The sequence below is a fragment of the Rousettus aegyptiacus genome, unplaced genomic scaffold (genome assembly GCF_014176215.1).
Source record: "Rousettus aegyptiacus isolate mRouAeg1 unplaced genomic scaffold, mRouAeg1.p scaffold_m13_p_6, whole genome shotgun sequence".
Classification (NCBI taxonomy): Eukaryota; Metazoa; Chordata; class Mammalia; order Chiroptera; family Pteropodidae; genus Rousettus; species Rousettus aegyptiacus.
The window spans coordinates 60,313,506-60,341,216 of NW_023416309.1; the positions used below are offsets into that span (position 1 = coordinate 60,313,506).

The 27,711-nt window shown below is 62.2% G+C and overlaps 3 protein-coding genes across 4 annotated transcripts; 1 reads left to right on the forward strand and 2 right to left on the reverse strand.

The window, feature by feature from the left end:
• Window positions 1-141: 141 nt before the first annotated feature.
• Window positions 142-16,456, reverse strand: TUBGCP2 (tubulin gamma complex associated protein 2). Of its 2 annotated transcripts, none has more exons than XM_016157573.2 (18): window positions 16,335-16,456; window positions 12,775-12,957; window positions 11,788-11,916; window positions 10,923-11,099; window positions 9,752-9,911; window positions 8,893-9,100; window positions 8,485-8,684; window positions 8,039-8,228; window positions 7,374-7,519; window positions 5,830-6,010; window positions 5,449-5,629; window positions 4,391-4,563; window positions 4,037-4,165; window positions 3,627-3,747; window positions 2,939-3,082; window positions 2,346-2,459; window positions 1,747-1,910; window positions 142-548 (listed from the first exon to the last, which is right to left on the reverse strand). In XM_016157573.2, the coding sequence occupies exons 2-18, from the start codon at window positions 12,922-12,924 to the stop codon at window positions 413-415; spliced, it is 2,703 nt and encodes a 900-aa protein (XP_016013059.1). In that variant the 5' UTR covers window positions 12,925-12,957; window positions 16,335-16,456; the 3' UTR covers window positions 142-412. The 2 variants fall into 2 exon arrangements, with proteins under 2 accessions (XP_016013059.1, XP_016013057.1); XM_016157571.2 differs by having other exon boundaries at window positions 2,331-2,459.
• Window positions 16,430-21,116, forward strand: ZNF511 (zinc finger protein 511). The gene is made up of 6 exons (XM_016157584.2): window positions 16,430-16,610; window positions 16,796-16,869; window positions 17,147-17,348; window positions 17,530-17,654; window positions 18,835-18,999; window positions 19,730-21,116. The coding sequence occupies exons 1-6, from the start codon at window positions 16,458-16,460 to the stop codon at window positions 19,806-19,808; spliced, it is 798 nt and encodes a 265-aa protein (XP_016013070.2). The 5' UTR covers window positions 16,430-16,457; the 3' UTR covers window positions 19,809-21,116.
• Window positions 21,117-25,666: 4,550 nt separating this feature from the next.
• On the reverse strand, window positions 25,667-27,227 carry VENTX (VENT homeobox). Its single transcript, XM_016157521.2, has 2 exons — window positions 27,014-27,227; window positions 25,667-26,453 (listed from the first exon to the last, which is right to left on the reverse strand). The coding sequence occupies exons 1-2, from the start codon at window positions 27,225-27,227 to the stop codon at window positions 26,041-26,043; spliced, it is 627 nt and encodes a 208-aa protein (XP_016013007.1). The 3' UTR covers window positions 25,667-26,040.
• Window positions 27,228-27,711: the final 484 nt, after the last annotated feature.

Consider the following 27,711-nt stretch of genomic DNA (forward strand, 5'->3'; position numbering starts at 1 on the left):
GTACGGGGAGCTGCCGCCCCCTAGCGCCAGGAACAAACCCCGAGCCCTGTCCCCCTGGACCAGGAGTGGACGTGCAGATGGCAGGCAGGGTCCACTCCCCACCCGCACCGCATCTCAGCAGTTACCTTGATGCTGTTTGAATGCTGTTTTCGTTTTGTCTTTATTTGAGGCCAAAAATCAGAAACCGAAAAAGTACCCCTGCTCCATTTACGAGAGCCCACAGGAGACACCCTGGGGACACCGCTCTCTGGGCAGCGGTGCCGGGCAAAACGCAGCCCGAGGCAGGGGAGCTGAGCACGGACCACGTTCAGACCTCACAGCAGACACCAGCGGCGTGCGCGGTCCGCCCTCCGTGCCCACGGGCCCACCGGCTCCTCCCCGCAGCTGTGGCAGGTGCAGGGCCCCGAGGGCCTCACTGCGCGGTGACGGCGACCCTGGGCGCTGGTGCCGGGGGCCCCCGCGGGACGGGCACGTGGGGGGCCACCCTCTGGCTCCTCTCTGCAGACAGGCGCTCCAGGCGCTCCGTGTAGAAGCCGTTGAAGTCGAGCCTACAGGGCAAGGGCAGGCTGGGGTCCCTCCTGTGGGGACGCCGGGGTGTGGGGGTGCCCTCCCTGGGGCGGGCGCACGGGGAGATCCCGTTCTACCCCACGGGTGAGGGGTCAGTTCCGCGTCGGGTACAAAGGGCACTTGAGCCACCAGCACATGCACACGCACATCCTCACATGCACGCGTGTGCACACGCCTCAGGACCCACACAGCAGTCCTAAGACTGGAGCGAAACACACTTGAAGAGGGAACGCAGGACGCCAGGCCTCCGACTGGACGGTCAGGCAGACCGTGTCCCCAGACAAGGGGCCCTCTTGTCGCCCAGCTGTAGGCGCCTGGTGGTGGCACAGGAGGAGGCACCTCTAGACCCCTGTGCCCCGGAAGTCCGCCTGTGGGTGGCGACCTCCCAGGGTGAGAACAGCCCTGCTCTGGGGGCTGGGGACAGCAGGCCCACCGGTTTCCCGCAGAGGAGCCGGGTGTCCGGGACACTGCCAGGCTGGGCGGGGCAGCGGGGCCCGCCAGCCCCAGCACCACGCGCAGTTCTGTCCTGACCGAAGCACAGGTCTCCCCGCCAGGCCCCCCAGGTTCTGTCCACACCTGCTGCCCCCCGGGACCTGCACGCTGGCTGCCAGCGTCACGGGGTGTGCCCCCCAGGACTGCACTGGTGCGCCCTCAAAGGTGGTGACGATGTGGGAAACAGGGCCAGCCCCAGGGCCCAACCCCAGGAGCCTTGGTGAGTGCCGCCTCGGCCAGCATGGTGCCGCCCCCCCCAGCCACCTCCCCGCTGCTCCCCCGAACGGGGCTGCCACTGCAGCTGCGCACCACCCCGGGCTCCCGGGGCCTGGCTCAGAGCACGGCGGTGCGCGAGGCTGGCCTGCGACGGCGCCCCGCGCAGGCCGGGTGGGGGCTGCTGGGCAGCCCGACACGTCCTGGTGCGTGCACGCGGCAGTGAGCACGCCAGCACACACACACACCAACGTCCCACGCCAGGGAAGACGGCAGCACACACGTGCACTCTCCCTGCAGCCGTGTGAGGGCACCACAGATGGACACCCTCAGGCCTGAGCGGACCGGGCCGCCCCGACGGTGGTGGCCTGAAGGCAGGGGTGACGGAGGGAGAGGGCAGCGGGGGGCGGGGCGCTAACGGGGAGGCCCAGGCCCCGCCTCTCGGGACCCGTGCGGGGACGGCCGGCCGCCCACCTGGAGATGACGCTGGCCATGCCATGCTCACAGTCGCTGGTGCTGTAGACGCTCAGTCGGGCCAGGAGATCAAGCAGATGGGCCGAGAAGTTCTTATCAAACTTGCTGATGGTGGCCTCGAAGCCGGAGGCCAGCTGAGGCGTGTCCGCGTGCTCCGCCAGGTGCTGGAAGACACAGCCGGGCAGCGTGAGCCGGGCCCAGCTGCGCCTGCCAGCAGCCCGGCCTGCCTTCCCTCCCTCCCTCTTCTGTATTTGAGAAGCAGAGTGAGTTTCAAAGAGTTTTCAAGTGACAAAAGGCATAAAGTTGAGCCACCCTAAAAATTCCGGAAACCATGGGACACACACACACCTGTCGGCCGGCGCCATGGGGCCCACGCTGCTGCCCCCCCGCCCCATCAGGGTCCCCTCTGCTGGGCGTCCCCACGGTTCAGCCCTGGACACAGCCCCACCCTGCAGACAACCGAGTTCTAAGGTGGCCGTTTAGTCCGAGGGAGACAGCGATGGAAGGGGAGCCACGGGCCGGCCCCCGGCGCTGCAGGTCGCCTGTGCAGGCGCTGGGCCTGCACCACCTGCAAGGCCACACACCTTCCGGGCCAGCTCCTTCCGGGCGCGCTCCTCGGCCCTCTCAGCCTCGGTGGGCGGCCCCAGCATGGTGCCGTGCTCCAGCGCCGGGCGGCCCAGCTCGCCGTCCAGTTTCATGCTCTGCGTAAACCGCTGTGCGGGGAGAAATGCTCCCTTAGCGATGCCCCCAAGCTCCCAGGGAGACGCGCCCCTGCGCCCGGCCACCGGAGCCCGGGCACTGCCGCCGGCTCTCTGCCGGCAGAGCGCAGGAGCCCATCCTTCCGGGAAGTTTCTTCTCGTGGTGTCGTGTCTGGAACCCGAGATGACGCCTCAGCGTCTGAGGAACCGGGCTCTCCCGCTAGCCCCGCCGGCTCTGACACCCCAGCGAGCCCTGGCGAGCCCCCGCACTGCCCTCCTACTGCCTGACCCGAACTTCTTGACATCTGGGCGGCTGCTTGGGACAGGTACCCAAGAAAAACGGAATCGAACAACTCAAGTTCTAACGAAAAGAGCACAAGGCGTTCAGAAAACGGCCCGGACAGACCCTGCGGCGGCCCTCCCCCCGCCCCGGCCAGGACCGGGACGCTGGGTGACGGCGGCCGGCAGAGCGGGGGGGCGGTGTGCGGGCGCACCTGCATGCAGTTGGTGAACATGACGCACACGGACATGAGCTTGGAGAAGACGCGGAGCAGCTCGGGGTTGGTGAGCATGCAGTCCTTCAGGCAGCTGTCCAGGAAGCTCGTGTGGTGGCCCAGCACGTCGTCGATGTTGGAGGCCTGACCGAGAGCGGCCCGTGTCAGACGCTGACCACGCGGGCGCGGCCGCACTTCCGGCCCTGCCCACCGGTTCTGCGGCCGTGTCTAAGTGACCCTGCGCTCTTTCAGGGGGAAATCTTCCAACTACCACTGAAAAAGAATTACACTGAACACGCCCCAAAAGTTCAAGGTTTGGACTCAAGAAGGAAGTGCTGCCCCTGCCACTGTCTTCTGGAATCTGGTGATGGCTGTGGTTTCAGGCTGAGGCCTCGAAGGGCCTGGAATGTGCTGGTGGGGTGCTGGGGCCCGACTGAGAGCTGAGGACTCCTCCGGAGGGCATGGCGCCCACGCACTCTGACGGCTCGATGCCAGAGCGCCCGCAAACGCAGCCACGTGCACGCACCCACACCGCCTCGTTGCACACACGTGTGTAGGCATGGCTGCCTCCTCCCGGGGCCGAGCTGCCTCTGCACAAGGACTGACACCTGAGCCAGCGCCCTCCCCGCTGAAGACACGGCCGGTTGGCACAGAGCCTTTTCAGGGTTAGGGCACTTTGAGAACTCACGGATTTCAGGTTCTTCTCAAGGACGTGCCAGGTGGGCTCCATCACTTCAAACATCATGTAGTACTGAATGTTCTGGACAAAATTCAGCATCCGCTGTCGCAGAGTGAAGGCGCCGGCAAACCTGGGTGAGCGCGAGCACGTCACAGAGCAGCTGGTGCCCCCCGGCGTCCAAGAAGCCCCCCCGCAGCATGTGTGCCTGGCCTGAGCTCCAGGCGCGACGCTGCTCCCGCAGCTTGGCGATGCCCGGTCACAGGCTCCCGCTCAGACTGACCCCGCAGGGCTGAGCAGGGGCCGAGGGACAGACCCGCGTCCCTCGTGGTCAGCGACAGCTTGCACTGCCGCGTGACGCGTGGCCGTGACGTGCGTCACCAAACCGCGGCCGGCGGAGCGGGGGGCGGGCACGGACGCACCACCGGGCGGAGTGCAGCGAGCGTTGCTTGGCGGTTTTGTTGCTGACCCAGACATTGCACAGCTGCCGCTCCACGTGCTTGCAGTAGAACAGGTGCCGGAACAGCATCTGGTAGCGGGTCAGGGCCTTCCTGCAGGGCACAGGGTGGCAGCTGGCTGTGGTCGCTGGCACCAGACAACGGCCTGGCTGCGAGGCCACTGGCGCGGTTCTGTGCCCTGCCTGCCAGGCCGTCGGAGACCCCATAGGGCACGACTGGTGCAGGGAGCCCCTTGAAAGCGCACAGGCGCGACCCTTCCTCCCCGACAAACCCAAACAACTACCTGCTGAAGCCAGCGCCCCAGGGACCGGGGCCCACCTGTTAATAATCAGAGACAGGGGCCACTTGACTACATAGTCGAAAGAGAAGGCCTCCAGGCCGCTCAGCGTGAGCTCGGTGGGGTCGGCGTGGACCAGCGCCTTCTCCTGCTTGGTCTCGATGGCCAGAACCCGCAGCAGCTGCGTGACGAGGTCGTGCGGCATCAGGTCGATCTGGGGGACGGACAGTACCAGTGTGACTGCCATGCCAAGCGGGAGTGTCCACGCCCACACTGCGCACCTAGAGCACAGCATGCTGACAACGACTGGAAATGCTTTGGTTTTAGCCAAGGATTTATCGTGAAAAAAGGGATCGCGCCCTGAACCGCCACCCACCCTGCCCACCCCGCCTCTGCGTCAGAGCTGGAAAGCAAATCCAGAGCTGGACGAGGATCTTCTACAGACAGTCTAAATATCGGAAGCTGCTTAAAGAAAACCAAACGTCTGATAAATCGTAATTCAAAAATCAAACCACTACGGGAAAGACATCATTTTAAAAGTAACTCAACAGTGCAAATGAGAAGCCACAAGGGCAAGGCAGGGACCCTGGGTCCCCCGGATTCAAAGCTTCACGGAGCGAGCACCATGCCCGTGTCAAAGCAGACAGCACATCTGGTGAAACTGGAAGAGGCGTCAGGCGATGTTAACTCATTCAAATGTTTAATTACCGACTACACATCAGAAACAGTGTGACGGAACAAGAGCGGCATGATGAACAATAACGACGAGGACCATCACAAAGGACAAGGGACAAAGGGGCCCAGCAGCTACCGGGGACGACAGAGCCGGGGCCAGCCGGCTTCACTAAGGGCCCTACTGCGCACTGAGCAGTGCCCCGCCCCCCGGCATGCGAGGACCCGCGAGGGCCGCGCTGCCGGGAGCAGAGCCACCAGGCACCGCAGGAGAAGTCCCCGGGACCGCGCACGCGAACAGCCTCAAGGGCACCAGCAAGCCGAACCCCGCAGTGCGCTGCAGGGCTGTGCGCCCGGACCACAGGGTCCAACACAGACACCGGCGAGTCACCACGCCAGGAAGGCAGGCCCTGGCGCCACTGCCCACCTCCAGGTCGTCCTTGAAGGGGTCCGTGTTGGCGGTGCTCATGCGCAAGGCCAGCTCCAGCAGCGCCTCCAGGCGGGTGGGTGTGATGTCATCCACCGGCTTCTTCAGCTCCTCCTCTGTCAGGTCCATGAAGTGCACGAAGAAGTCCCCCTGGTCCATCAGGAAGTAGCGCTTGATGGACCTGCGCAGGGAGGAGGTGAGGGGCAGAGGTGAGGGTGACTGGGCGTCATCTTCGAAAGAGCTGAAGTGGGCAGTGGCCCCCCCGCAGGGGCTCGGACCACGGCGCCAGGCGGGTGGGGGCATGCAGAGGGGTCGTGGGGGTGCTGGGGGCCTGGGCGGGCGCTGCGGGGGGTGGGGGGCCTGCCGGGGCGGGGCGCGTACCGCAGGTGTGCCACCAGCTCCTGCTCCTCCATCAGGAAGTCCAGCAGCACCCGGCTGGCGTAGTTAAACGCCGTCTCGATCTGCTCCACGTACGCCCGCTCCTTCAACGTGTAGATGACCTCTTTGGCCACTGGACAGGTGACGTCGTGACCGCACTCCCTGACCACGTTTAGGTATTTTCCTGACGAGATGGGGTGGGGACGGCGGCGGGGGGGGGGGGGGGAGGCGCAGATGAGAGACTGCAGTAACCTGCCCACCTGCCGCTGGGGGGCGGGGCCCAGGCGCAGCGGGAGGAAGAGGCTGACACTGGAGCCTGCTGTCCTCAGCGGAGAGCACGCTGCCGCCTGCAGGGGGCGCAGGGAGCCGCCGCTGTGACTAGGGTTTTTCTAAGCGACCGCGGATGCCACAGGAGAAGCAGGTTCCAAGTCGCCCCAGCCTGCCCCCGACGGCTCAGCGCTGGCGGCCTGTCCCCGCAACGCCTCCCAGTGGTGGTGACCAAGAACGGCCAGCCCAGGGGGGCCCGTGCCCATGGCTGTCGTGCTGTGTGACACTGTCACCTAACAAGGAAAGCGTGTTGGGTCTCTGCTTGTTCCTGGTCCTCGTTCCTGGACCGAGCACCAAAGCCCCTGGACTTTTGCTGTAATTCCTAAGTCCCCCCAACTACAGCTGAGTTTATGCTAATGAGGCGTTTAGCAGCCCCTCGGGCTGGGGGCCAGAGGAACCAGAATCAGAGGGCTGCAACTTTCAGCCCCACCCTGACATCAGAGGAGAGGAGCAGAGGTGGGGTGGGATCAGTCACTAGGGGCAGGGATTTAACCCTCATGCCTTTGCGCTGGGGCCTCACAGACGCTACACGCAAAGGCTTCCGGGAGCTTTTGGGTGGTGAGTCCATCCACATGGGGAGCACGGCACACCCCAACTCCACGGGGACAGAAGCTTCCATGCTTCGGACCCCCCAGGCCTCGCCCCACACACCTGCTCACCTGGCCACTCGCCTCTGTCCTTGACCACGTCCTCTATGATACGATAAAGCAGCAGTCATGTGTTTCCCTGAGTTGTGAGTCACGTAGCAAATGGACAGAACCCGGGAGGGGTTGTGGGAACCCCCAATTTGTGGCCAAGTCAGACAGAAGTTAGGGGTCACCTGGGACCTGCTGCTTGTGGTTGGCATCTAGGTGGGGGCCGTCCCGTGGGCCTGACGCTCTCTCCAGGTCGGTCCCGTCAGGACTGACCTAAGTTGTAGGGCACCCAGCCGGTGTGGCAGAGACCAGGAGACCTGGGTGCTGGTAGAGGACAGCCACCCGTCTGGTGTCACAAGGGTTGGGAGCAGAGCGACAGCTTCCCTGTGAGTGGTGACAGTTCTAGAAACTGAACGGTGAAGAGGACGGAGGAGCAGCTGTGAGACAGCCTCCTAGGGTCAGGGGACAAAATGAAGCCAACCTGAGCGTCCGGGCAGACGGCCCGGCCAGGGCCTGCCCTCCGCAGGCACGCAGCGACCCCCGGAGGACGCACGCACGCACGCCCGTCCAGGCGCCCGCGCTCACCCGTGCTGAGGACCTTGCCGGCCATCTTCTGCAGGAAGGACGGGATCTGCCGCGGCAGCACGGTGTAGCGCCGGTCCCAGTACTGGTCGTTGTAGTCCTCCTGGATCTTCTCCTTCCGCAGCTCGTGCTCCTCGACCATGAACTCACTGGAAAGCATGGGCGTCTGAGGGCGCATGTCACTTCTCCACGTGAGTCACGCCCACCCGCCCCGGCTCTGGGCGCAGCACCGGGCCGGGGGCGTGCACTGGCCTTCCTTTACGCCGCCCCGGCCGGAACCGAGCATTTCCTCCCACCGTGCGCCTCGGAGGCCACAAACACGAGGTGGGGGCACGTGTGCCCGTCTCCGACAGAGACCAGATACCATCACGCCGCGCCTCGAGTGCCGCTTACAAGCACCAGGACTCTAAACTCTATTCTCGTTAAGCCCGGCACACCAGACTTTGTCCTCTAGGTCATTAGTACAGAAACACTATTCCTAGAGCCCAAATTTATTTTTAAAATACTGTGACGCATCTCAATGTACAAAATCCTCTGTGAGGTGACATACGTTCTGTGCCCTCAAGCGCAGGGCCGCCTTCTCGTCCTCCACGTGGCAGAACGGGCTACTGAAGAGCCAGCCGCCTGCCCCCCACCGTGCCCCACACCCCGTTTGCCCCCAGCCCTACCTGTACGGGTCGTTGATGATGCCCCTGTAGATCCACTTCTCCAGAATCTCGAAGTAGGGCACGCTGGCGGCCTTGGTGAGGTACAGGCACAGCTCCTGCGCCTGGCTGTCGCCCGTGTAGTTGACACTCCGGTCGTGAAGAAGGCTCAGGGTAGAGCCCCCGACACACTCGCCTTTATCCACCGAGGTGGCTGCAAAGGGGCGGCGCTCAGTGCCAAGTAGGGGTGGTCACGGCAGAGCCGCATCTGCGGCCTCCTTGTGGGGACAGGTGCTCTAACTGCTAGTACGGTTTACCAATCAAGAGCTTCCGATCTCTCCCAAATAGTAAGACCAAAAGCCACAGAGGCCTTGCCCTCACAACCAGCAGCCAGGTCCCATCCTCACATGCCAAGACCCCTCTGTCAGGGACTCTGCCCAAAGGCACCCAGGGCCCTCGCAGGCGCATACCCAGGGAGGCCAGGATGTCCATGCTGCGCACGGCCGGCTGGATATAGAACCAGAGCTTCTGCAGTGACAGGAGGCCCTGCCTCTGCAGCTGCTCCAGCTGCGTCACCAGGATCAGGTGCTCCTTCACCAGAGTCCGCATGGCAGCTGCCAAGGCGTGGTTCACCTGCCCGTACTCGAAGGAGGACTTCTCCTCAATGAACCTGCCGGGGGCGGGGGGTTGGCGTGCTAAGCACCTGAGGGGACAGCTGTGCCTCTGGGTGGAGGTCGGACATCCCACGCCACGTCCTCCAAGGGGCAAATGCCAGGCCCCACAGGGACCCAGGCCCTTGGAACTGTGCCAGTCATGAAGCTGGGTCATGACGGGCTCCGGAGACAACATGCATCTCAAGGTCAGCATCCAGCACCTACCTGGTCACTGTGGAGTAGCTGGCAGCCACCGGGAGGATCCTGTTCACCAGCTCCTTGATGGACAAGTCCAGGTTGGGGTCCACGAGGAAGGTGCGGCCCTGCCTCCCGGTGAGGGGCTGGGCGGTGATGCACCTGCCGTCCACACCCACCAGCACGTAGAGCAAGTCCTCCACGACAGCCAGCTCCTGGGACGCCAGGGGCAGGGAGCCTGGGGGCCGCGCACAGCTGCTGGGGCCGCTTGCTGGCCCCAAGGCCCCCACGCCTGCTGCTGGCTCCGACGCAGTCTGCCCAGTGGAAGCCCCCCCCCCCCACTCCCACCCGCATCGCCCCCTCAAGTGTGACTCAGAAAGCACCCCCGGCGCGGGCCGCACTTGCGGCACTGGTCACGGCACACGCAGCTGGGCCGCTCCGCGCCACCCGGGTTTTCTCTGAAGACCTTAATGAGCTCGCAGTTTCTATCTGAGCACAGTGTGAGGTGGCTCCCGACAACCACCCAATGGACTTGAGGACAGTCACAGGCCACTGAGCAGGGCTGCCACCAAATGCCTCATGACGCAGGTGGCTCCCAGCCCCAATACTTTCGGTGTCCTCCCTGCAGGGGCAGATGGCCATCTGCAGGGTGCTGGAGGCAGCACAGGAGAGAGGTGTCTCCGAGAGATCACACCCCTGCCCCCGCCCCCGGGGCACCCCAAACGGAGGCCTGTCGGCAGCGGACGGCCTTGCACCGCAGGGTTCATGTCGCAAATGCCACACCCCCACATTCGCACATCTGCCTGTTGACACGGGGCAGGCTCTAAGCACAGGGCCATCTGTCCCTGGTGTCAGCATGCAGGCAGCTAGCTACAAACGCTCTGCGTACCTATAGGCACAGCTGTGTCCGTGCCTGCGCCGGAGCCGGTCAGGAAGTCCCCGACCAGCGTGGGCCGCTCGTACACCCATGCCGGGAAGACTGGGAGGCGCTGGCCCAAATTTTTCTTGTTCAGCTTGTCGCGAAGCATCTTTCTTGTAAGCTCCAGGGACTAGTGAAGATATTTACAAAAACAAAGATATACTTTTAGTAAAAATACTTACAACAACACTAGCATTGAAAAAATCAATCACTGAGCACGTGATGAGGGTCTGAGACACGTGTAGAAACGAAGCAAAGGGCTCCACGCCCCGTCACGGGACAAGGGGCTGGGACGAGACGGGGACGGTCCCGCAGCCTCTCGGTCCGTGCGGCGCCCACAGGCAAAGCAGGAGCATTGCCCCAGGCTGCAGCTCGCCAGAGCAGGCCGCGTCTCGGGGACACCCACATGGCACCTCAACTGCTTCTCCCTGGCCCTCTGTCTAGACACAACCTGCTGGGCAGAGATGAGGCCACAGCAACAGACAGCCCACCTGGGGCCTTCAGGCAAGAGGCACAGAGGGAAAGAAAGGGCCACACTGAGAAAGGCCGGCGCCAGGCGCACGCACAGGGCGCTCCCTTCCCGAGGGGCTGGCCGCCAAGGGCTGACCAGGCTGCCGGAGGCACCAGCTCAGGAGGCGGAGGGGCACACTCGGTCTCATCTGTCCCGTGGAGCATGGTGTTGGACCATGTGAAGTGCTGGACACAGGACATGCCCAACCAGCCCAGAGCTGCTACGCTTGACAAGCACACGCTCAGCGTGTGCGCCTCACGGGGACACAGCTGTGCGGACTGAGGCCACAGGGGCAGCGCCATGAGCAGACAGACCTGCACTGAGAGAGCAGCGCAGGATGGGAAGTCAAATGCAAGAGAAAGCAGTAAGCACAGGGGAGAAAAAAGGGTCTAGAAAAATTATAAAGTACAGTCTTCAGAAGACAAATTGTCAAAAACCGAGGGAAACGGGGAACTGTGGTTTGCATTGGCGGAACCCCCACGATGACCTGCAGGGGTGAGCGACTGTCCCGGGTGGTCAGAGGTCCCCTGCTCCTCCGGTGAGCCTGCCTGAGTCCCGGGTCCCCGTCCACATGTGGCTGGCCCCGACCGGCGTCTCGTGCTCAGACCCACCCCGCGCAGATGACGGCACCTGCTGCACGGTGGAGCCCGTGGCCACGCTGCCCAGCTGCTTCCTCAGCTCCTCCAGCTCCTGCATGGACATCTTGGAGGCTGCGGCCGGGGCGCTGAAGCCGCTGCCGCTGCCGGCTGCTGCCGCGGCCGCAAGCTCCGCCCGTTCCTTCGCGTTCTGCTGCAGGTACTGCAGGGTCTGGGCACACATGGGACCCGGAGTCACGCCACCGGCACAGCCCTCGCTGCTCCCTCCCGACCCCAACGACCGCGTGCTGGGCGAGGGCAGGAGCGCCCGTCAGTCCTGGAGCCACGCTCCGGTCTTGCAGCGCTTCTTGCCACGTCCCCCGCTCACGAGGGAACCCCACAGTGGTCTAAAAAGCCAATTCCCAACTCCCTGCCCAAGGGCACTGCCTTTCTCTGCACCTGATGGTTCCTCGTCTGACCTCAGCGCTGGCACTCAATGTGCACCTGGCTGCACCTTCACCCTGAACACACTCCGGGCCTCGCGGAGGAGGGACCTAACGCGTCCCTGGGCCCACCTGGGTGCCACGCAGCTCCCTGCTTTTATCAGCACCACACAGCACGCGGCTTAGAAGTGACGAAAACATGGCATGAGCCACCAAAAGGGAGAGCCCCCTCAGTAAGCGCCATTAACGCCCTCGTGCTCGCCACGAGTCAATGTGTTTCTGCACCGGTGAGGTGGGGACAAGTCCACGAGAGCGTGCCACAGAGGGGCAGGAACGTGGCAGCGATGGGAAGCAGCACCGGCGACAACAAACGCGGAGGTGTCACCTGAACTGCACGAGTCCTGCGGGTTGAAACACCCGCTGACCAACGCCACAAGGGAGCCCCGGACACGCCGGCCCTAGCACGGCCGCGGTTACCTCCTTGTCCTCCGTGAGCTTGGACAACAGGTACACCAGGGGGTCCAGGTTCCTCGTGTTTTTAGATTTCAGTTCATCGTATTTCTTTAGGAAGTCTTCTGGAGTACGAGAGAATTCTGCTATTTTAACCTGAAAAACACAAACACAAGTGATTTAGTAACAGTAAAACTTTAAAATACTTCCCAGAAAATTAAACACAAAAACCTCAATACAGGGAAACCAAGTAGGCTAAATAATCATGTATCTCTGAAATAAAACTAAGAAGACCCACTAACCAACCTGTTAAACCATATTTTTCTCCATGATTTTTTAAAATATGTACTTCCTAAGCCTAAGATCAGGAAATAACCATGTATTTTTTCTAGTAGTTCATGCGTTTATTTCACTGTTCCCTCTGGAATTGGTTATTCTGTATAGGTTCAGGGGTCGTGTTTTCTTATTGATTTATCATACTTCCTTTCTAATAATTGTGTTCCTAAACTTCCTATTTTGCTCAGTAAAATTTTCTAATTGTCCTCGTGCCATTACTATGCTGTTTTTAAACAGACTTTAAAACTATCTTTTACTACAGATCTATAATTTTGAATTACGCATTTCTTTAAAGGAAGACAAAACTTGCTTTGTTAAAGGGATTTCCGTGTGGCTGACACCAGGAGCCCCGCTGCCATCCAGGGGGAGGTCTGCGCCAGGCTGTGAACACCAGTGAGGGAGCTGGGTCTCAGCCCGCCCGCCACGGAGCAGGCGTGGCAAGGAGTCTGGGCTCAGGTCCGGCTGATGGCCATCGCGCCCGAGCTCCCCCTCACCAGTCGGTGCAGGGAGAGGAGCCAGAGCTGCTAGGAGGGCCCAGCACAAGCGCCGGGCTGAGCAGAAGTCGGGCCCACCGACGGCACTGGCCCAGGGCTGCCTGCCGCCACCGCGGGCACTGCCTCGGGCGCCCATCACGGGGGCGAACTCTGCGCACAGCGCGGCGCCGGGACGGGCACTCACCTTGGCACTGTGTGCAGACACGGTGGTCGTGACGTACGGGGTCCTGTTCTTCTGCAGCAGGTCGATGTAAACCTCAGCCCCATCCCCGCCACGGACACGCAGCAAGCTGAGCAGCTCATTCACATCATGGTGAATCCGAAACTCACTCATGGTTCCGGCTCAGAGATAACATCACACGTTCTCCTGAAGGTAAGAGGAAAGTCATTCATGAAAACAAAACCCTGTAGACAAACACTGCCTCAAGCCATCAACTTAGCCAAGTCAGGCTTTCGAGGGCCAGAGGACCCCGCCTCCCGGTCACCCCCGGAAGGGCCTCTTGCCGGCTGCCTCCTGGAGAGGGCTCGTTCCCAGGGCGACCTCTCCCTTCTCGCCTGGCGGGCTCATTGGCTTTGTCACCTCTTCCTGGAAACTGCCCTCAGTGGGTGTGCTCCCTTGGCAACCCTGTCCCCAGCTCCAGCCAGTCTGCAGGCCCAAGTGTTAGCCTGGGAAGCTTGCAGGTGCCATGTGGACTCACAGGCCTGGGCCCGCCTCCAACCTGGGTGACTCCAACCACACATGGCCCGGGGCCCGCAGGGAGCTAGCTGTGCCCTCGGCTGGCACATGGCGGTCCGGGCCCTTCGGGGGTCCTGGATCTACGTGGGCAGCGTGCACAGGAGTAAGCCACTGCGCCTGTCCCGGCACGGGCAGTGAGACCCTGCTCCAGCCCATCACGCCCACACCGGCCCCGGGTTCCGCTCACGCCTCCGCGTGCGCCCTGCATGCAGGCACCTGGGGCACCCTTTCCCTGCTCGAGCTCGGCCCTGCGCACAGACGCCTTTGCTAAGTCTGCTTATGTTTCCTGTGCGCTGGGTCGGGTGGGGCTGCACTTCAGCTCGTCTGCCCTGCTGACCGGATGCCCTGGGGTCTCACCACTAGGTACGTAACTCACTGGAGTCAAAGCCATAACTGAGATCCCACCAGACAGTAGCAGACTGCATGGGGACTTCTACACTGATGCCCCCAAAGGGACAGCAGTGGCCTGCATGGGGGCTTCTGTTCTCTCACTGATGACCAGTCCAGTTAGCCGTTAACATCAACAGTGCTCATAAAAGGGGAGTAAACAAGCACACATGACCAAACCGTACGCCTTCACATAAATATTTCAACGTGCCCAAGCAAAGTTCTTAGCCTGCGTCCCTAGTGAGCCAAAAACCTACGGAATCATAGGCAAAAACATTTGTCTGTGAATTTCCTGAAAGGGCCTTGGAACAGATTCTTGAAGGCTCTGTGACCCAAAAAGGGTTATGAACCAGTGTGCTGACAGTTTCAATGAAGACCAGCCACCAGTAAACCACAACTGCAAGGGAGACGCCGCACACTCCCGCCATCTTGCAACATGGAAAACAAGGTCTCGGCACCCGCCCCCCGCCCTGATGCCGGCCAGAGGCAGGCTCTCCCCGCATGCGAAGGCGTGACAGCAAGCACGCGCTGGCACGTCGGTCGCGGGCACTGTCCTTGTAAATCGGGGGGCACTGACAGCGGCTGCAGGGGTGGGGGCGAGTGCCGCACAGCACGGCTCAGCGGTCGGCCAGGAGGTCGGCCAGGAGCTCGTCCGCGCTGCGTGTCCCCTGGGCGGGGTGAAGAGCACACCCGCCCACGAAGCCTGCACACACCAAGCTGCTGAGGTGCTGGGATTTAAAGCAGGCCAACCACCTGGATATGTTCCCTGTCACCCCAAAAATGTTGGTTTTACATGAGGAAAACTGGATCTGACTCACTGATGGCACCCTAAACTTCCAGGCACCCCCTTTCTCGTCACAGAGGGTGCTGAGCAAGTCACCGCAAAGCACAAGCAGAGCAGAAAAGGCCCACGGCACCGACGGCCCCTTGAATCCGAGAAACCAGTTTTACCAGCATCCCACAAGGTTCCTCAAGGACTGCGGGCTGTCCTGCAATGGCTGGACGGAGAGTCACTTGGCAGTGTCAATGGCAAGAACACTGTGTACACCACCAAAGGAGAATGCCCCTCCAGCAGATACTAGGAGGTGGACAGAGCCCTTCTAAAAAAAAAGTCACCTAAGTGAACATTTGTTTAAAAACTATCTTCATGAAACTTTATGTGTCATAGAAATAAAACAGAACCACCCCACGTCACAAGTGTTAACACTACAAGGGCCTGCTGGGCCCTGCGGCTTTGGGAACGATGCCTGTGAGCCGGGGCTCTCACGTGCAGGCAGTGACTCCCCTCAGGGCCTTTGGAGATGTCCATCGGGACCTTCTGGTTGTCACAGACTGAAGGGGGCTCTGGTATTCAGTGGGCCAGAGGCCAGGGAAACCTCCACTTCTCCCCTTTCCTGGCCTATTTACCAAGAAAAGCATCACACCAAAACTGCCAATAGTGTCCCCACTCTAAGTAACTTTTAAGAAACACTTAATTGCAATAGCTCACTTGACCCTGCTGGTGCTCCCGAGTTCTCCTCTCTAGCAGTCACCACGAATGGACCCACACGGACCTCTGTGGCTGAGCAGAACTCACCCCCTTCTCACACTGACCGTGAGTGCTACAGGGAGGGGCACCGTCACCATGCCCCCTGCTGCGCATCCCCGTGAATGAGCCAGACACAGGCACCCAGCGGAGAGCACTGGATTAAAATGCAGAAAAGTGACAGTCTCTTTTGAGAGCTCAAAGCTAATGGCACAAAATGGCTTGAAAATCATTTTAAAACTTGTGTGTTAAATGTCAAGAGCCCTAATGCTTTGTCAGACACAGAGTAGAGTAGAAGAGATGAAAACAGAGTCTGATTCTGGTCAGAGTGCTCCCTGGGCAGGAAGGTGACTGGCTGGGGAGCAGCCACACACGTCCTTTACTCCGGATTTGAAGTGACCAGTTTTCAATTGTATTTTAACTTCATAAAGAAACAGCACCCCTTTCCTTGCCACTGCACATGCGCACATACACGTCCTGCTCAGTGCTAAAATACTCCGTGGAGCAGCAGAGTTGGTCTCTGGGCCAGCCGCCCACCCTCCGCCCCAGGCTCAGGCTTCCGGGGCCCCCTGTGCGCCACCCGTCACCGTTCCATCGGGGGACTGTGTCTCTTGCCAGGCGGTGCGCTTCCGGGTGGCAAGGCCCGCCTGATTGCTTCGGCGGCGCCCCGGGGGCCTCAGGCGCTGGGGGCCTGGAGCAGTGGGCGGATCACGCAGGGCCCGGCGGGCTGGGACAGGGCCGCGGGGCTAAGGCAATGGAAGCCACGAAGGACGCCGAGCAAAGGTTTACAGTACGCGACTTTTCCGAAGACCACGCTGGCTCCATTGTGGTGGCTGGTTTTGGACAAGAATGACGCAGAGGCCGCCACAGACAGAGGCCGACAGAGTGACAGCAAACAGCACGCGAGGGCGGGCGTGCGCCTGCCACGGGAGGGAACCCGCACGATGAGGCTCCGGAAGCGCCCAGAGGTGGCGCTTCGCGACCTGGCCTGTGGCGGAACAGCTGGGGCCGACCCTGCCCCGTAGCACGGGTTCTGCCCCGCGCCGCCCGGGGCTGGGGCCCGAGGAAGGCCCCGCCGCGCCCGGCCCGCACTCACCGCAGACGCCGCCGCCCGCGCCCGCCGAAGCCCGCGGCGCAGCCGTGACGCCGGCGGAAGTGGCGCGCGACGTCACGTCCGGCCCCGCCCCGGCGGGCCGCGGCTGCGCCGGCGCGCAGGGCGATGCGGCTGCCGCCCGCGCTGCTCGCCCGCCTGGTGGCGGGACCTGGGGCCCCCGCCCCGCTTCCCGTGGAGCGGGTCCCCGCGGCCGGGACCGCGCCCTTCCGCTTTGCGGCGCGTCGGGTGCGCTTCCCGCGGGAGCACGAGTTCTTCGAGGTGCGGTAGCCGACGAGGGCGGTTGTCGAAGGCGGGGCCTGCGGCAGGGGGCGGGGCCTGCCTCAGGGGCGGGGCCAGGGCGGGGTGGGACTTACGGTTGTGGGGCGGGGCTGAGGCTGGGTGGGCCGAAGTCAGGGTAGTAGACCCAGTCTGTGTGCTGTGGGCAAGGCGCGCGTATCCTGCAGGACGGGGACGTGCAGCGGCACCTCTACCTCCAGGACGTGTTCACCCAGGTGGCCGAGGCGCCCGAGAGGCCCAGGTGAGCAGCTCTAGGTCCACCGCCGCCCCTCTTCGGCCTCCACTTCTCCCCTTTCCTGGCCGTGGCCACCTTTTCCCCAAGCTACCCCTCCCTGGTGACCTGTCGCACTGCCTTCTGCCGGGACCACTGTCCAAGCCCCACTTGGTTGGCCTGCCAACGGCCTAATATTCTTAAAATAAGATTCGGGGTTGCAACGTCCCAAGTCCCATCCAGCCACTTGAAGGGGAGTTGTCCGGGAAGCCTGATGTTCTTTGTCAGTAGTAGTTTCCTTTGCCAGGGTGCCAGAGTTCACCTGTCAGGTGGCGGGCTGCTGCCAGGTGTTTGACGTCCTGGAGGATTACGAGCACCACTACCACACTCTGCACAGAAACGTGTGCTCCTTTTGCAAGCGGGCCTTCCCTTCAGGACACCTGCTGGACGTCCACATCCTGGAGTGGCACGATTCCTTGTTCCAGATCCTGTCGGAGAGGCAGGACATGGTGGGTGGTGCCGTCAGCCCAGCGGCATTGCACTGGAGCTATCTGCCTAGCGGTCAGAGCACCCAGCTCTCGGGGCTGTGGGCAAGGCCAGGGGACTCCTTCCAGCTCCCAGCCCCATGCTTATCCAGGTGTGGAGGAGGGCTCTGAGAGTCGGATGGAGGTGACACCGTTTCTCTTTCAGTATCAGTGTTTGGTGGAAGGCTGCGCAGAGAAGTTCAGGACCAGCAAAGACAGGAAGGATCACCTGGTGAGACGTCACCTCTACCCTGCAGACTTCCGGTTTGATAAGCCAAAGAAAAGCAGAGGGTACGTGAGGCAGTGTGATGCCCACACTGTGGGATGTGGCCACCCCTAGAACTTAGATCAACTGTTTCGAGTATATAGATTTTAAGGGTGCAGGCATTGAAGTTCAGCATCCATGTCACAATGTCGTACTTGGCTGCAGGCAACGGGAACCCTGACAAGTCAGGTGGATTAAACAGAAAGAGGCTGGTTCTGCACGTGCCCCCCCGCACCCCCCCACCAGAGAGGGGAAAGGAGGGGACCGACCTCCAGACTCTGAGCTGGGCGCGACTGTGGTGCCGTTGCCGCATCTTCCCTCGAGCAGTTAGGGACGTCACTGGTTTGGCACTCAGAGGTTCACGAGGCTGGACCTCGCCTGGGCCCGGCCCATCAGCTCCACTCCCGCGTGACCTTCTAACAGGGCCCTTTGGGAACTTGGGTCAGGCCGTGAGCCCCATCCCGTGGGGCTCTCTGGTTTTTCACTCATATCGTTATTATATTTACAAACTTGTCGACAAAGCCATTTGTTACACATTAGTGTTCAGCATGCACTGTGGGGAAATGCTAATGAGAATAATTCTTCAATTTGTGTCATATTTATTCGCTTTTTTTTCTTATTCAATGAACTTTCATAACCATGTAAAATTTGCCTTAATTGAGGTTTTCTCAGACTAGCTTGTTTTCTTCAAACAGGACTTTGCAGTTTAAAGTAAAATACTTGTGAGAATCCACTTCGACATGGGAGGTCTTTATAAATCCCTGAGCACGAGCAGACGCCTTCCTTCCTGAGTGCGCATTTTAAGGAAAAAGACTCCACAATGCTGGGTTGAGATGTTGATATTACGTAGAAGTCTCTCAGTTATTGTGCAGTTAATTGTAGTAGATTTCTCACTGATTGTCAGGAAAAGACACGGTGTAACCTTGCTTGGCATTTACCACGTGACACTATTTTCAAAAGACAAAGTGTAGTTGTTACACCTAAATGTATAAAATGTGGCATTTACCATGTACACATTCACTTAAGACTTCACTGTGATCCTTCTTGCCCCGGTAGCCTAGAAATCACACTGTGCCAAGATGATTATAGACTTCCTCTGCAAGTAAAAATTGTCTCTTCCTGAAGAATTCATTTCTGGTGGTAGAGGGGAGGGGCTGTAGTGGCCACCACCATACAGAGCCTCCCCCCCCACCTTACCTTCCACAGCCCAGCCATGCCCACAGCTGCCCTGCAGCTGTCCACCCTGCACGTGTCAGCAGAAGCCCTGAGGGCGCATGGGGAGCAGTTGGAAGGGGACCCTATGGAAGTCTGCTCTGAACACGCGGCGCCCCCTGCAGAGCCCACGGGCGAGAGGCGGACCTACAGCCACAGGTCAGCAGCCGGCACCTCTGACGCAAGGTCTGACCGCGTGCTTCACTGGGGGCTCTGGGTCTGGTGGCCAGCGTGCCCCTGGGAGAGGCTGGTGCTGCGGGGTCTGCTCTGAGCAGGAGCTGCAGGCTGGCTGCTCCCGGTTCCCTCGGGTCACGTGGTTCCTGCTGCAGACTCCGCTTTGGGGAGCCTGCAGCACGGTGTGCAAAGCACAGGCCCCTTTGTGCATGAACTGGGCTAGAAAGGGCCTTGGTCATAGCTGCTTAAGTTACAAGGTGTGAGTCCCTCTGTCAAGTATCAACTGTGTTCTTACTGGGGTAAAGTTGACCCAGATCTAATTTGGGGGAAAATATTGCACAAATGAGAAAAATTGCCAACAAGTCCAAACCAATAGGAAGAAGGACTCATGCCTGCGCTCAGCCCCCCAGGTTCGGTGGGCAGTCAGGTTTTCATTGCGTGGAGGGTGACGGGAGGTCAACCCTGGGGAGCTCGGCTGGAGCTGAGTTCTTGGAGCCTGCTGTCCGGGCCAGCCTCCCGCAGGGAGCAGGGTAGAGGCACCCCAGAGCCCGGGGGCAGAGTCTGCATGAAGGGAGAGCTGCCATCCAGAATGTTCCACGGTGAGAGAGGCAGCGTCTGGAACAGGGAGGAGACCTGCACCAGACTGCTGCTGTGAACTGGGCTGCCTGTTGGCAACAGGGACGACACTGTGGTCTGAGGGTGTTTTCCGTTTCAGGATCCCTCCTACCATCTGTTTTGGTCAAGGTGCGTCGCGAGGATTTAAAAGCACCAAGAAAAGAAATAAACACCAGTGACCACCGAGACAGAGCCCTGCAGGCCCGCGGGAGCCTCTGGGGCAGGACAGGGAGCCTTTTCTGGACGTGTTGGTGGCGAGCGGTGCTCTCACCTTCTGGCGTGGCCACCAGCACCAGGCCGCTGCCACCCTCCCCTCTGTGTCCCATGGGGAGTGGCCGGCTGTTGCCCCTGGGGTCTCAGCAGTGGGAGACACCAGAACTCCAGGAGGACCTGGCACGTGCCCCGGGCCCGGGACGCAGGGACTGGCCTACCCCGTCCGGCCATCTGCCGGCGTGTTCTGTGGACACGTGATGCAGATGCAGCTTGTCGGCCTCTCTGGCCGCTGGTCCCATGTTGAACTGGACAGGGGCCACGCAGGGACACCGCGGGAGTGCTGCGTCTTCTGCATTAGGTTTTCACAGAGGTTGGCGGCGTCTTGGCGCCTCCAGTGGGCAGCTGGCAGGATGCTGGCACCGAAGGCTCAGGGCCTTTCCAGAGATTCCAGGTCACCTTCCCACCCCCTGACTCTGAGCAAACCCCTCGAGGCGGCGAGGCCAGAGAAGGCTGACTCATGGGCGCCCAGGCAGGGTGGTCAGTTCTGGAAAGGGGTTGCCAGCCAGCGGCCTCCCTGAGGAAGGCCCGCGGGGATGGAGGGCAGGGGCCCACGCCAGGGCACGAGCGCCCGCTGGCATCTCCCCGCAGCACCCCCGTCACGATCAGAGGTGGCTGAAGGGCGGGCACAGGCGCTCGTGGAGGAAAGCAAGCCCTGGCTCACGGGCCCCGGCACATGGGCAAGCAGACGTGACGGCACTCCCCTGGGATGGGCGGGTGCCAGCCTCGTGGTGGGGCCGCCCCGCGTCCGTCGTCGGCGCCGCTTCTCAGGTGACCAGCTCTTTATCAGCTGCTTCAAAGGTGGTGATAAATTTCACTGTTTGATTTCAGTAATTGTGATCTTTAATTCTTTAAGTTCTTTGTTCTTTTTAATTTGCTGGATCTTTGTAGCTTGTGTTCACGTTTGCAATCCATTTTATTTTTTAAGCGTATTAACTTATATTCTCTGATTAATAATATCAATACCCGAAGACTCAGCGAGGCTGATTCTTCGGTCTGTTCTTTCTGCTGACTCATTCGTGGTGCGTTGTTTCCTGGTGAATTTTGTGATTTTTGGCTGTGTGCTTATATTTCTTGGAACTTTAACCTTTGAAGTTTCCTGGCGTGTCCTGGTTCTTCCAGAAAATATTAGCATTTGCTTCTGCCTTGTGATTGGGGGTGCTCCCAACCCAGGGCTACTTAAAAATAAACCATTAGGTGTGAATTTTCGCCCCCAATTCACGTTTTCCGTAAATGCCTTCCCTGCATCTCCTTTACACAGCCCTCTACCAAAGCAGAACTTCCGGGCGCCAGAAGCAGACGCCGCATTTTGCCCACAGCAGGAGGACTAGGAGTAAAAGCGCACCGACAGGCTTTTCCCCACGTGTTCTTAACAGAAACCTGGAGGCTTGGCCGTGGGGAGGTGGCCCGGTGGGGACGGGCAGTCGGGACACTGAGCGCTGCAGCCCCTCAGGAGAATATCACCACAGCTAACAATTGCTCCTGCAGTCACCCCGACACAGCAGTCGGATACGTCCTGGTCACTCATTGGCAAAAATTCACAAGACCTAAAGGGACAGTTTATTCAGTAAAAGCTTTACTCGCTAGAGACCGAAACACCAGATGTCCCCAGTCCCGGAGGACCCGAGGAGTGTTGAGAGTTCTTTGGCATGGGGGAGGAGGACGCGGCATCTGGGTCCGTGCCGCTAATAAGAGCCCACGGTCCCAGGCCGAAGCAGACTCGCTACACGTTCATGAAATCGGTCGTCCTACTGAGAAGCCTGGGTTAGGTCAGAAACCAAGGAAGTCCCTGAAGACCACAAAGCTGGACAGGGGAGCCACTGCGGTCATGTCCCGCTGGCCGAGGAGGCATCGCCAGGCTCCGTGACAGCAGTGATAACAGCCAATGCAACCATCAAACATCTAAATCTACGAGGTCCTAACGATCCCGTTAAAACAGACCCTCAGTGACCTAGGAGGATGTGGAGGGCAACAGTTGCCGGTGCCGGGGGCGGCTCCCGCCACACCGCAGCGAGCTGGAGACTGGGCATTCCTGGCGGCAGCGTCGCTCACAGCCTGCCGAGCGGTGCCTGCGGCGCCCGGCAGAGCCTGATTGTCGAGCCCGCCCCTCCCAAAGCAGAGCAGGAGGTGGGGGCACGTGTGAGGGCATGTATTTTGCGAGACATCCTGCGCAGTCGGCTTGGGGGTGGGCAGGGTGAAAGCAGGAAAACCCCCAGGGGGCCGTCACTGGAGTGGGCCCCTCTGGGGGCTCTGTCCCCCTGGAGGCCGGGAGGAACCTTGGAGGGCGGCGTGTGCCTCGTGTTCCCCCAGAGGCAGGGTGGTCCACCCAGGGGTTGCCCCGGGGGTGTTAGCTCGCCGGCAGTGGGGCAGGAACCAGGGAACAGAAACCCAAATGAGCCCAATGAGCTGGGAACGCACTTCTCTCACGGAGGCCTCCCCAGGCCCCCCCCCAGCGCAATGATGGGGCTCCCCGGGGCTGGGGTGAGCACGTGCTTCCCCAGTCCACAAAACTTCCCAGTGTAACCTGCCTGGAAGAAACACCCCTCAAATGTTTAGGGCAATGGAGCTGTTCGGCGCAGCTCTTCAGAGACCTTCCCTGCCACAGTGCTTGCCTCCGAGTTTCGGCACCCTGGCACCCCTGGCCACGTCAGCTTCATCTGCCACACGGTTACTTTCCTTAATTGTCTGGGTTATGGAAATACAGCACACGGGACAGTCTCAGAAACAGCAGAGGCTGTACGTTTAGGTAAGTGGGACAACACGTTAGAAGTTAAAACGAAAATACCAAAGCTTGAGGCCACGTGGGCAGCCCTACCTGCCATCACGCCGGGGAAGCAGAGCCCGGCCCAGGTGTCCAGAACCACTTCCTGAGGGGCTCACGGGATCGGGGCTGGGGAAACCCTGGGGCAGAAAAGCAGCCCCGCTGGGCGGATCCCGAAGCACTGCTGCTCTTCGCACGCTGTTGGGGGGCAGCGCTGCCTGGCAGTGTTTTCTTACAGGAAGCGTTTCACGCACACGAAAGCCTTTGCCAGGTGGCCCGCCATGGCGGGAGCAGGAGGCACTGCCGTCCCACCGCCCGGCTCGGGGTTGCATTTCTAAAAGTCACACGATGAATCTTGACTCCAGACAATCACCTGAGATTCACAGTCAAGTTCAGGGAGTCTAACTCTCCAGAAATACGAAATGGGACTGACCGGCCCACCTCTGAGTGGTCCACAGGCACAGGACCTACTGCCTGTTGCGGGGCGGGGCACGGGCTGAGAGCAACACCTGCAGTCGAAGTAGGCCGGGGGGGGGGGGGGGGGCTCTGGGAGCCGACTGTGCCACGAAGGGGCCCCGGGGCCCGATCCTCGCCAGAAACCCGAGTGAACAACATGACCGATCCTCACTACTCTGTCGAAGTAACACTGAGTCAGAGCCTCGGGGCGTCAGCCACACCCACAGGGCCGACTTGTCACGTCACTCATTCAAGGAGCCGAGGAGACAGCCGGGCTTGGAGTGTACTGGCATCCCTCACGGTCCCCTGTCCCCACCTTGGTCCCCCCGCAGTGCCCACCATTGCACAGCTCGGCCTACTTACTCCTTGTCCCCAGACCGGGTGGCCCCCGCCCCCACTGAGAGACGTGGTCTGCCCTGAGCCGCTCTCCCGTCTTCCTTGTGTAGGTGGCTCCCGAGGGCAGGGCTGGCGTCCCCAGATCCTCCAGCAGCACATGGAAGGGCATGGATGGGGTGTGTGTCCCCTGCTGAGGGTTGTGTGGCTAAGTGACTCTGGTGGCTCCTGGGGCCTCAGGGCCTCAGAGACCTTCCACGTGGAGGCGCTGGTGAGGGAGGCAGCTGCACAGGATGTTCAGGAGCAGGCAGCACAGGTGCCGGGGAGGACAACCCTCTAGAACAGCGAGAAAGGCGCCCTGACCAGTGGCAAGGCAGTCGGGGTGGGGGGGGGGGTCTCTCACCAACTGGGCCCCCACAGGCCTCAGCTTTGGTGGTCGACTGGCTCAGCGGGGGGTGGGGGGGTGGGGGGACCTGGGCAGGGAGCCTCCCTAGGTAGATGTCTTGGTCAGAGATGGTTATGGAGAGACACATTAGCAAGCTGAATGCACCACTGTCCTCCGCCAGCCCCAGGCCACCCTGCACTCCAGGACACCTGTGCAAGGCGGCGGGGCTGTGTTCACCACCGCAGCCACCGTTGCCGCCGCCGCCGAGACGGAGGCCCCGGGGACACCGCGCAGGGCAGCGGGCGCGCCTCTTCCTCCCGTGCTGTTTTGTCACCACCTTCACCTGGGCTTGTGTCAGGCCACCAACAATCCCCAAACTGCTTGCAAAGTGAGCATCACGGTCCTAGCTGTGGGGTGTGGCTGTGACTTTGCTGGTGGGCATCCTTCAGGGACCTCAGGTGTGAGAGGAGGACCAAAGTACTGAGGGGCCTTAAAAGGCCACGGACGTCTCCGTGAGGCGTGTGGGGCTCACGGCCTCGGGCCCCTCAGCTCCCCGCGGCCCTCTGGTCGTGATCTCGTGCAGCCTCCCTTGGCACGTCCCCAGGGGTGGCCTGTCCCATGAAGACGGTGACTGGGGCCGGGCTCCGAGTTCCGCGGCACAGCTAAGGACAGACCGCCTGCCTCCTTGCCCGGCCTCGGCAGAGGTTTCCACTTTCAGCCGCTGGCACCTCAAGAACTTGGTGAGTGTCTCTCTGAATTCTTTTGTGGGTGTTCACTTTTCCAGGAAGCACAGGGAACGCGGCTACTAACAGGCAGGATGGTGCGATGTCATCGGCCCCTAAAGCTCCTCTGGGGTGTTTCCTGTAGGCAGCGCCCCACCCAGTCCTGCCCGCGGGCCTGCTGCCAATGCGGGCCCAGAAGAGCTGGGAGTCGCCTTCCTTGCTGCGGGCCCGGCAGGTGCGGGCGGGAGGGCCGGCGCCGCCCACCGCGGTCGGTGGTGCTGAAGCCCCGTGTGCGCGTGCGCGGCTGGGCGAACACGCGGCAACAGCGCAGGCCCCGCCCCCCCGCCCCCTCCCACCAGGTACCTGGGCTGTCCCAGTCCCCAGTCCGAGGGCTGGGAGCGGCGGGAGGAACCTCCCGAGTGGTCATCGGCTGGGTGTACTGCTCACTCTGGGGCCAGGAGGACGAGCAGGTCCCTGGCGAGTCAGTGCAGAGCCGTCCGGAACGACCCGAGCGCCGGCGCCACGGGGCAGCCCCATCCACCCTCAACCGCATCAGGGCTGCGCCCCAGGCCGGCGCCGCGGGGGACACCCCGCCCACACACTCACTCCCACACCCACTCGCGCTCACTCTTACACACTCCCACAGACAGCATTTCGCGTCAGCGGCTGAAATCGTCTAGTAAAAAAAACAATAAATACGGAAAAATTCTCAAAAATGAGCGCGGAAGTTCCCCTTCGGCCCAGACCTGACGCAGCGCCTTAACGGAGGCACCGGCGCGGCGGCGGTCCCGGCCGTGTCCGTCTGTCCCCGGCAGTGCCGCGCGGTCCCGGCCGTGTCCGTCTGTCCCCAGCAGTGCCGCGCGGTCCCGGCCGTGTCCGTCTGTCCCCAGCAGTGCCGCGCGGTCCCGGCCGTGTCCGTCTGTCCCCAGCAGTGCCGCGCGGTCCCGGCCGTGTCCGTCTCTGTCCCCAGCAGTGCCGCGCGGTCCCGGCCGTGTCCGTCTGTCCCCAGCAGTGCCGCGCGGTCCCGGCCGTGTCCGTCTGTCCCCAGCAGTGCCGCGCGGTCCCGGACGTGTCCGTCTCTGTCCCCAGCAGTGCCGCGCGGTCCCGGCCGTGTCCGTCTCTGTCCCCAGCAGTCCCGCGCTCTCTTCCAGCGCAGGCGGCGGCAGGAGGGGAGGGCGTCGCGCGACTCCGCACAGGAAACTCCGGTCCCTCGTCCGCAGCTCGGGGCAAAGTAGGAAGCTGTTCTTCGGGGCGTTTCCAGGACGCTGCATGAAACTGCGATCACTGTCAGGAAAGTTTGTCTAGTGCGAACATGATTTTACCAAGGCTTTTAAATAACTGTGAGATAACGCGCAAATAGGATCAAGGCATCTGTTATAACACTGTACCAACAAAGACAAAAACTGCAAGATAAAGTTTAGGAAGACCGCGAGAAGCCGGACTTTCTTTCCCGCGCGCGCGCACCCCGGCGGCCCCCGGGCCACCTAGGAGAGGTAATACAGGCCGTAGGCGGCGACGGGCGCGGCGAGGAGTCCCTGCGCCTGCGGCAAGGTGCCCGCGGCGCCGCCGAAAGCGGCTGGGGAGCCGTGCAGGTGGGCGCCCGGGGGGAGGGGCAGGGCGAACGCGGGCAGCAGCGGCTTCGCCGTCAGCTTCAGCGTCTCCAGTTCGGCCTCCTGCAGCCGCTTGGCCTTGGCCCGGCGGTTCTGGAACCAGATCTTGACCTGCGTCTCGGTGAGGCTCAGGCTGCTGGAGAACGCGGCGCGCTCGGCGACGGACAGGTACTGCTTCTGGCGGAACCTGCGCTCCAGCGCCAGCAGCTGCTCCGCGGTGAAGGGCGTCCGCGGCTTGCGGTCGTGCTTGTGCTTGCGCAGGGCGCAGGGCGGGGGGCTGGGGGCGCCTGGGAGGAGAGAGAAGCACAGAGCGGGCGCTCAGACATTGGCCGTGCGCTCCCCTTTCTGACACTCCCGGCTCCGCGCCCCGGCTCCGTGGTCGCGGTCCTCGGAGGGGACGATACTCTAAAAGCCACAGGGGTAAGAGAAGAAGGCACCGGGGTCTCAGGCTCTGATCCCCAAATCCGGCTGCACTCCAGGAAGAAGGGGAACTCTGCCCACTTGGAGGAGCGAGACACCTGGGCTGGCTGGAGGCCAGTGGACGGTGAGCGCCCCAGCGACGGCTCGGAGACGCGGCACACCGACCGAGGGACGGAGCGCCAGGAAGGCGCGTGGCGGTGGAGTGCCGGCTCCGGCCCAGGGCCGGGCGGAAGCTGGGCTGCGGGGGACGCAGAAGCGCTTGCGGGAGTGCGCGCGCCCGAGGGCTCGGGTGCGCCGGTTTCTTTCTCCGCACTCGCGCTGGGCGGTTCGTGGCTACTTTCCGAAGTTACGAGCGACAGCACGCCTCCCGCCCTGGTCCTCCGAATCTGGGCCAGGCGGGCCCCGAACCGTGCGACAGGGCACTTACGTGGGGAGGAAGCGCGGACCGACGGCGGGAAGCAGGCGCGGGGCTCCGCGGCGCGCCTCGGCCTCTCCTCCCGGGGCTCGGCGGGTGCCCGGCGCAGCGCGCGCTGCGCTTCCAGCAGCGCTTCCACACTGAAGGGCAACGGGCCGGGCTCCGCGCGGTCCCCGCCACACGTCCTCAGCCCAGAGGGGTTCATGACGAGCGGCGCGGGGGCCATGCGCGGCCGGCGGGCGCGGAGCCCGGCGGCGTAACGTGGAGCAGCGCGCCTCCCGACTGCTGGGGGCTTGGCGACCCCGCCCTCCGTGCCCTATAAAAAGGCGTCGCCCCTTTCTTGAGCCGCTGTCCAATCGCCGCAGCCGCTTCCGCGTGGACCTAGGCGTCCATTGGCTTTGCTGACGGGGGGGCGGAACAGATAGGGAGGGGCCGGACCGCCTGCGCCTTTCGGCACAGTGCACCCCCCCCGCCCTCGCCCCCCCTGGCGCGCCCCTGGCGCGCTCCCAGCGCCCACCGCCCTCTGCCCGAGCGCCGCGGGCCAGGCTCGCGCTTCAACTGTCCAGGAGGCTGCTGGGACACCCGGGGAGCGTGCGGAGCTGGCCCCAGCCCCCACGCCCCGAGGAGCCGACGGCGGGCGCGGCCTGGCGGGGTAGTGGTCAGAGCACGCGCCCTGGACCGCGCGCGGGTCCTGCGCGGCGGAGAGCTCG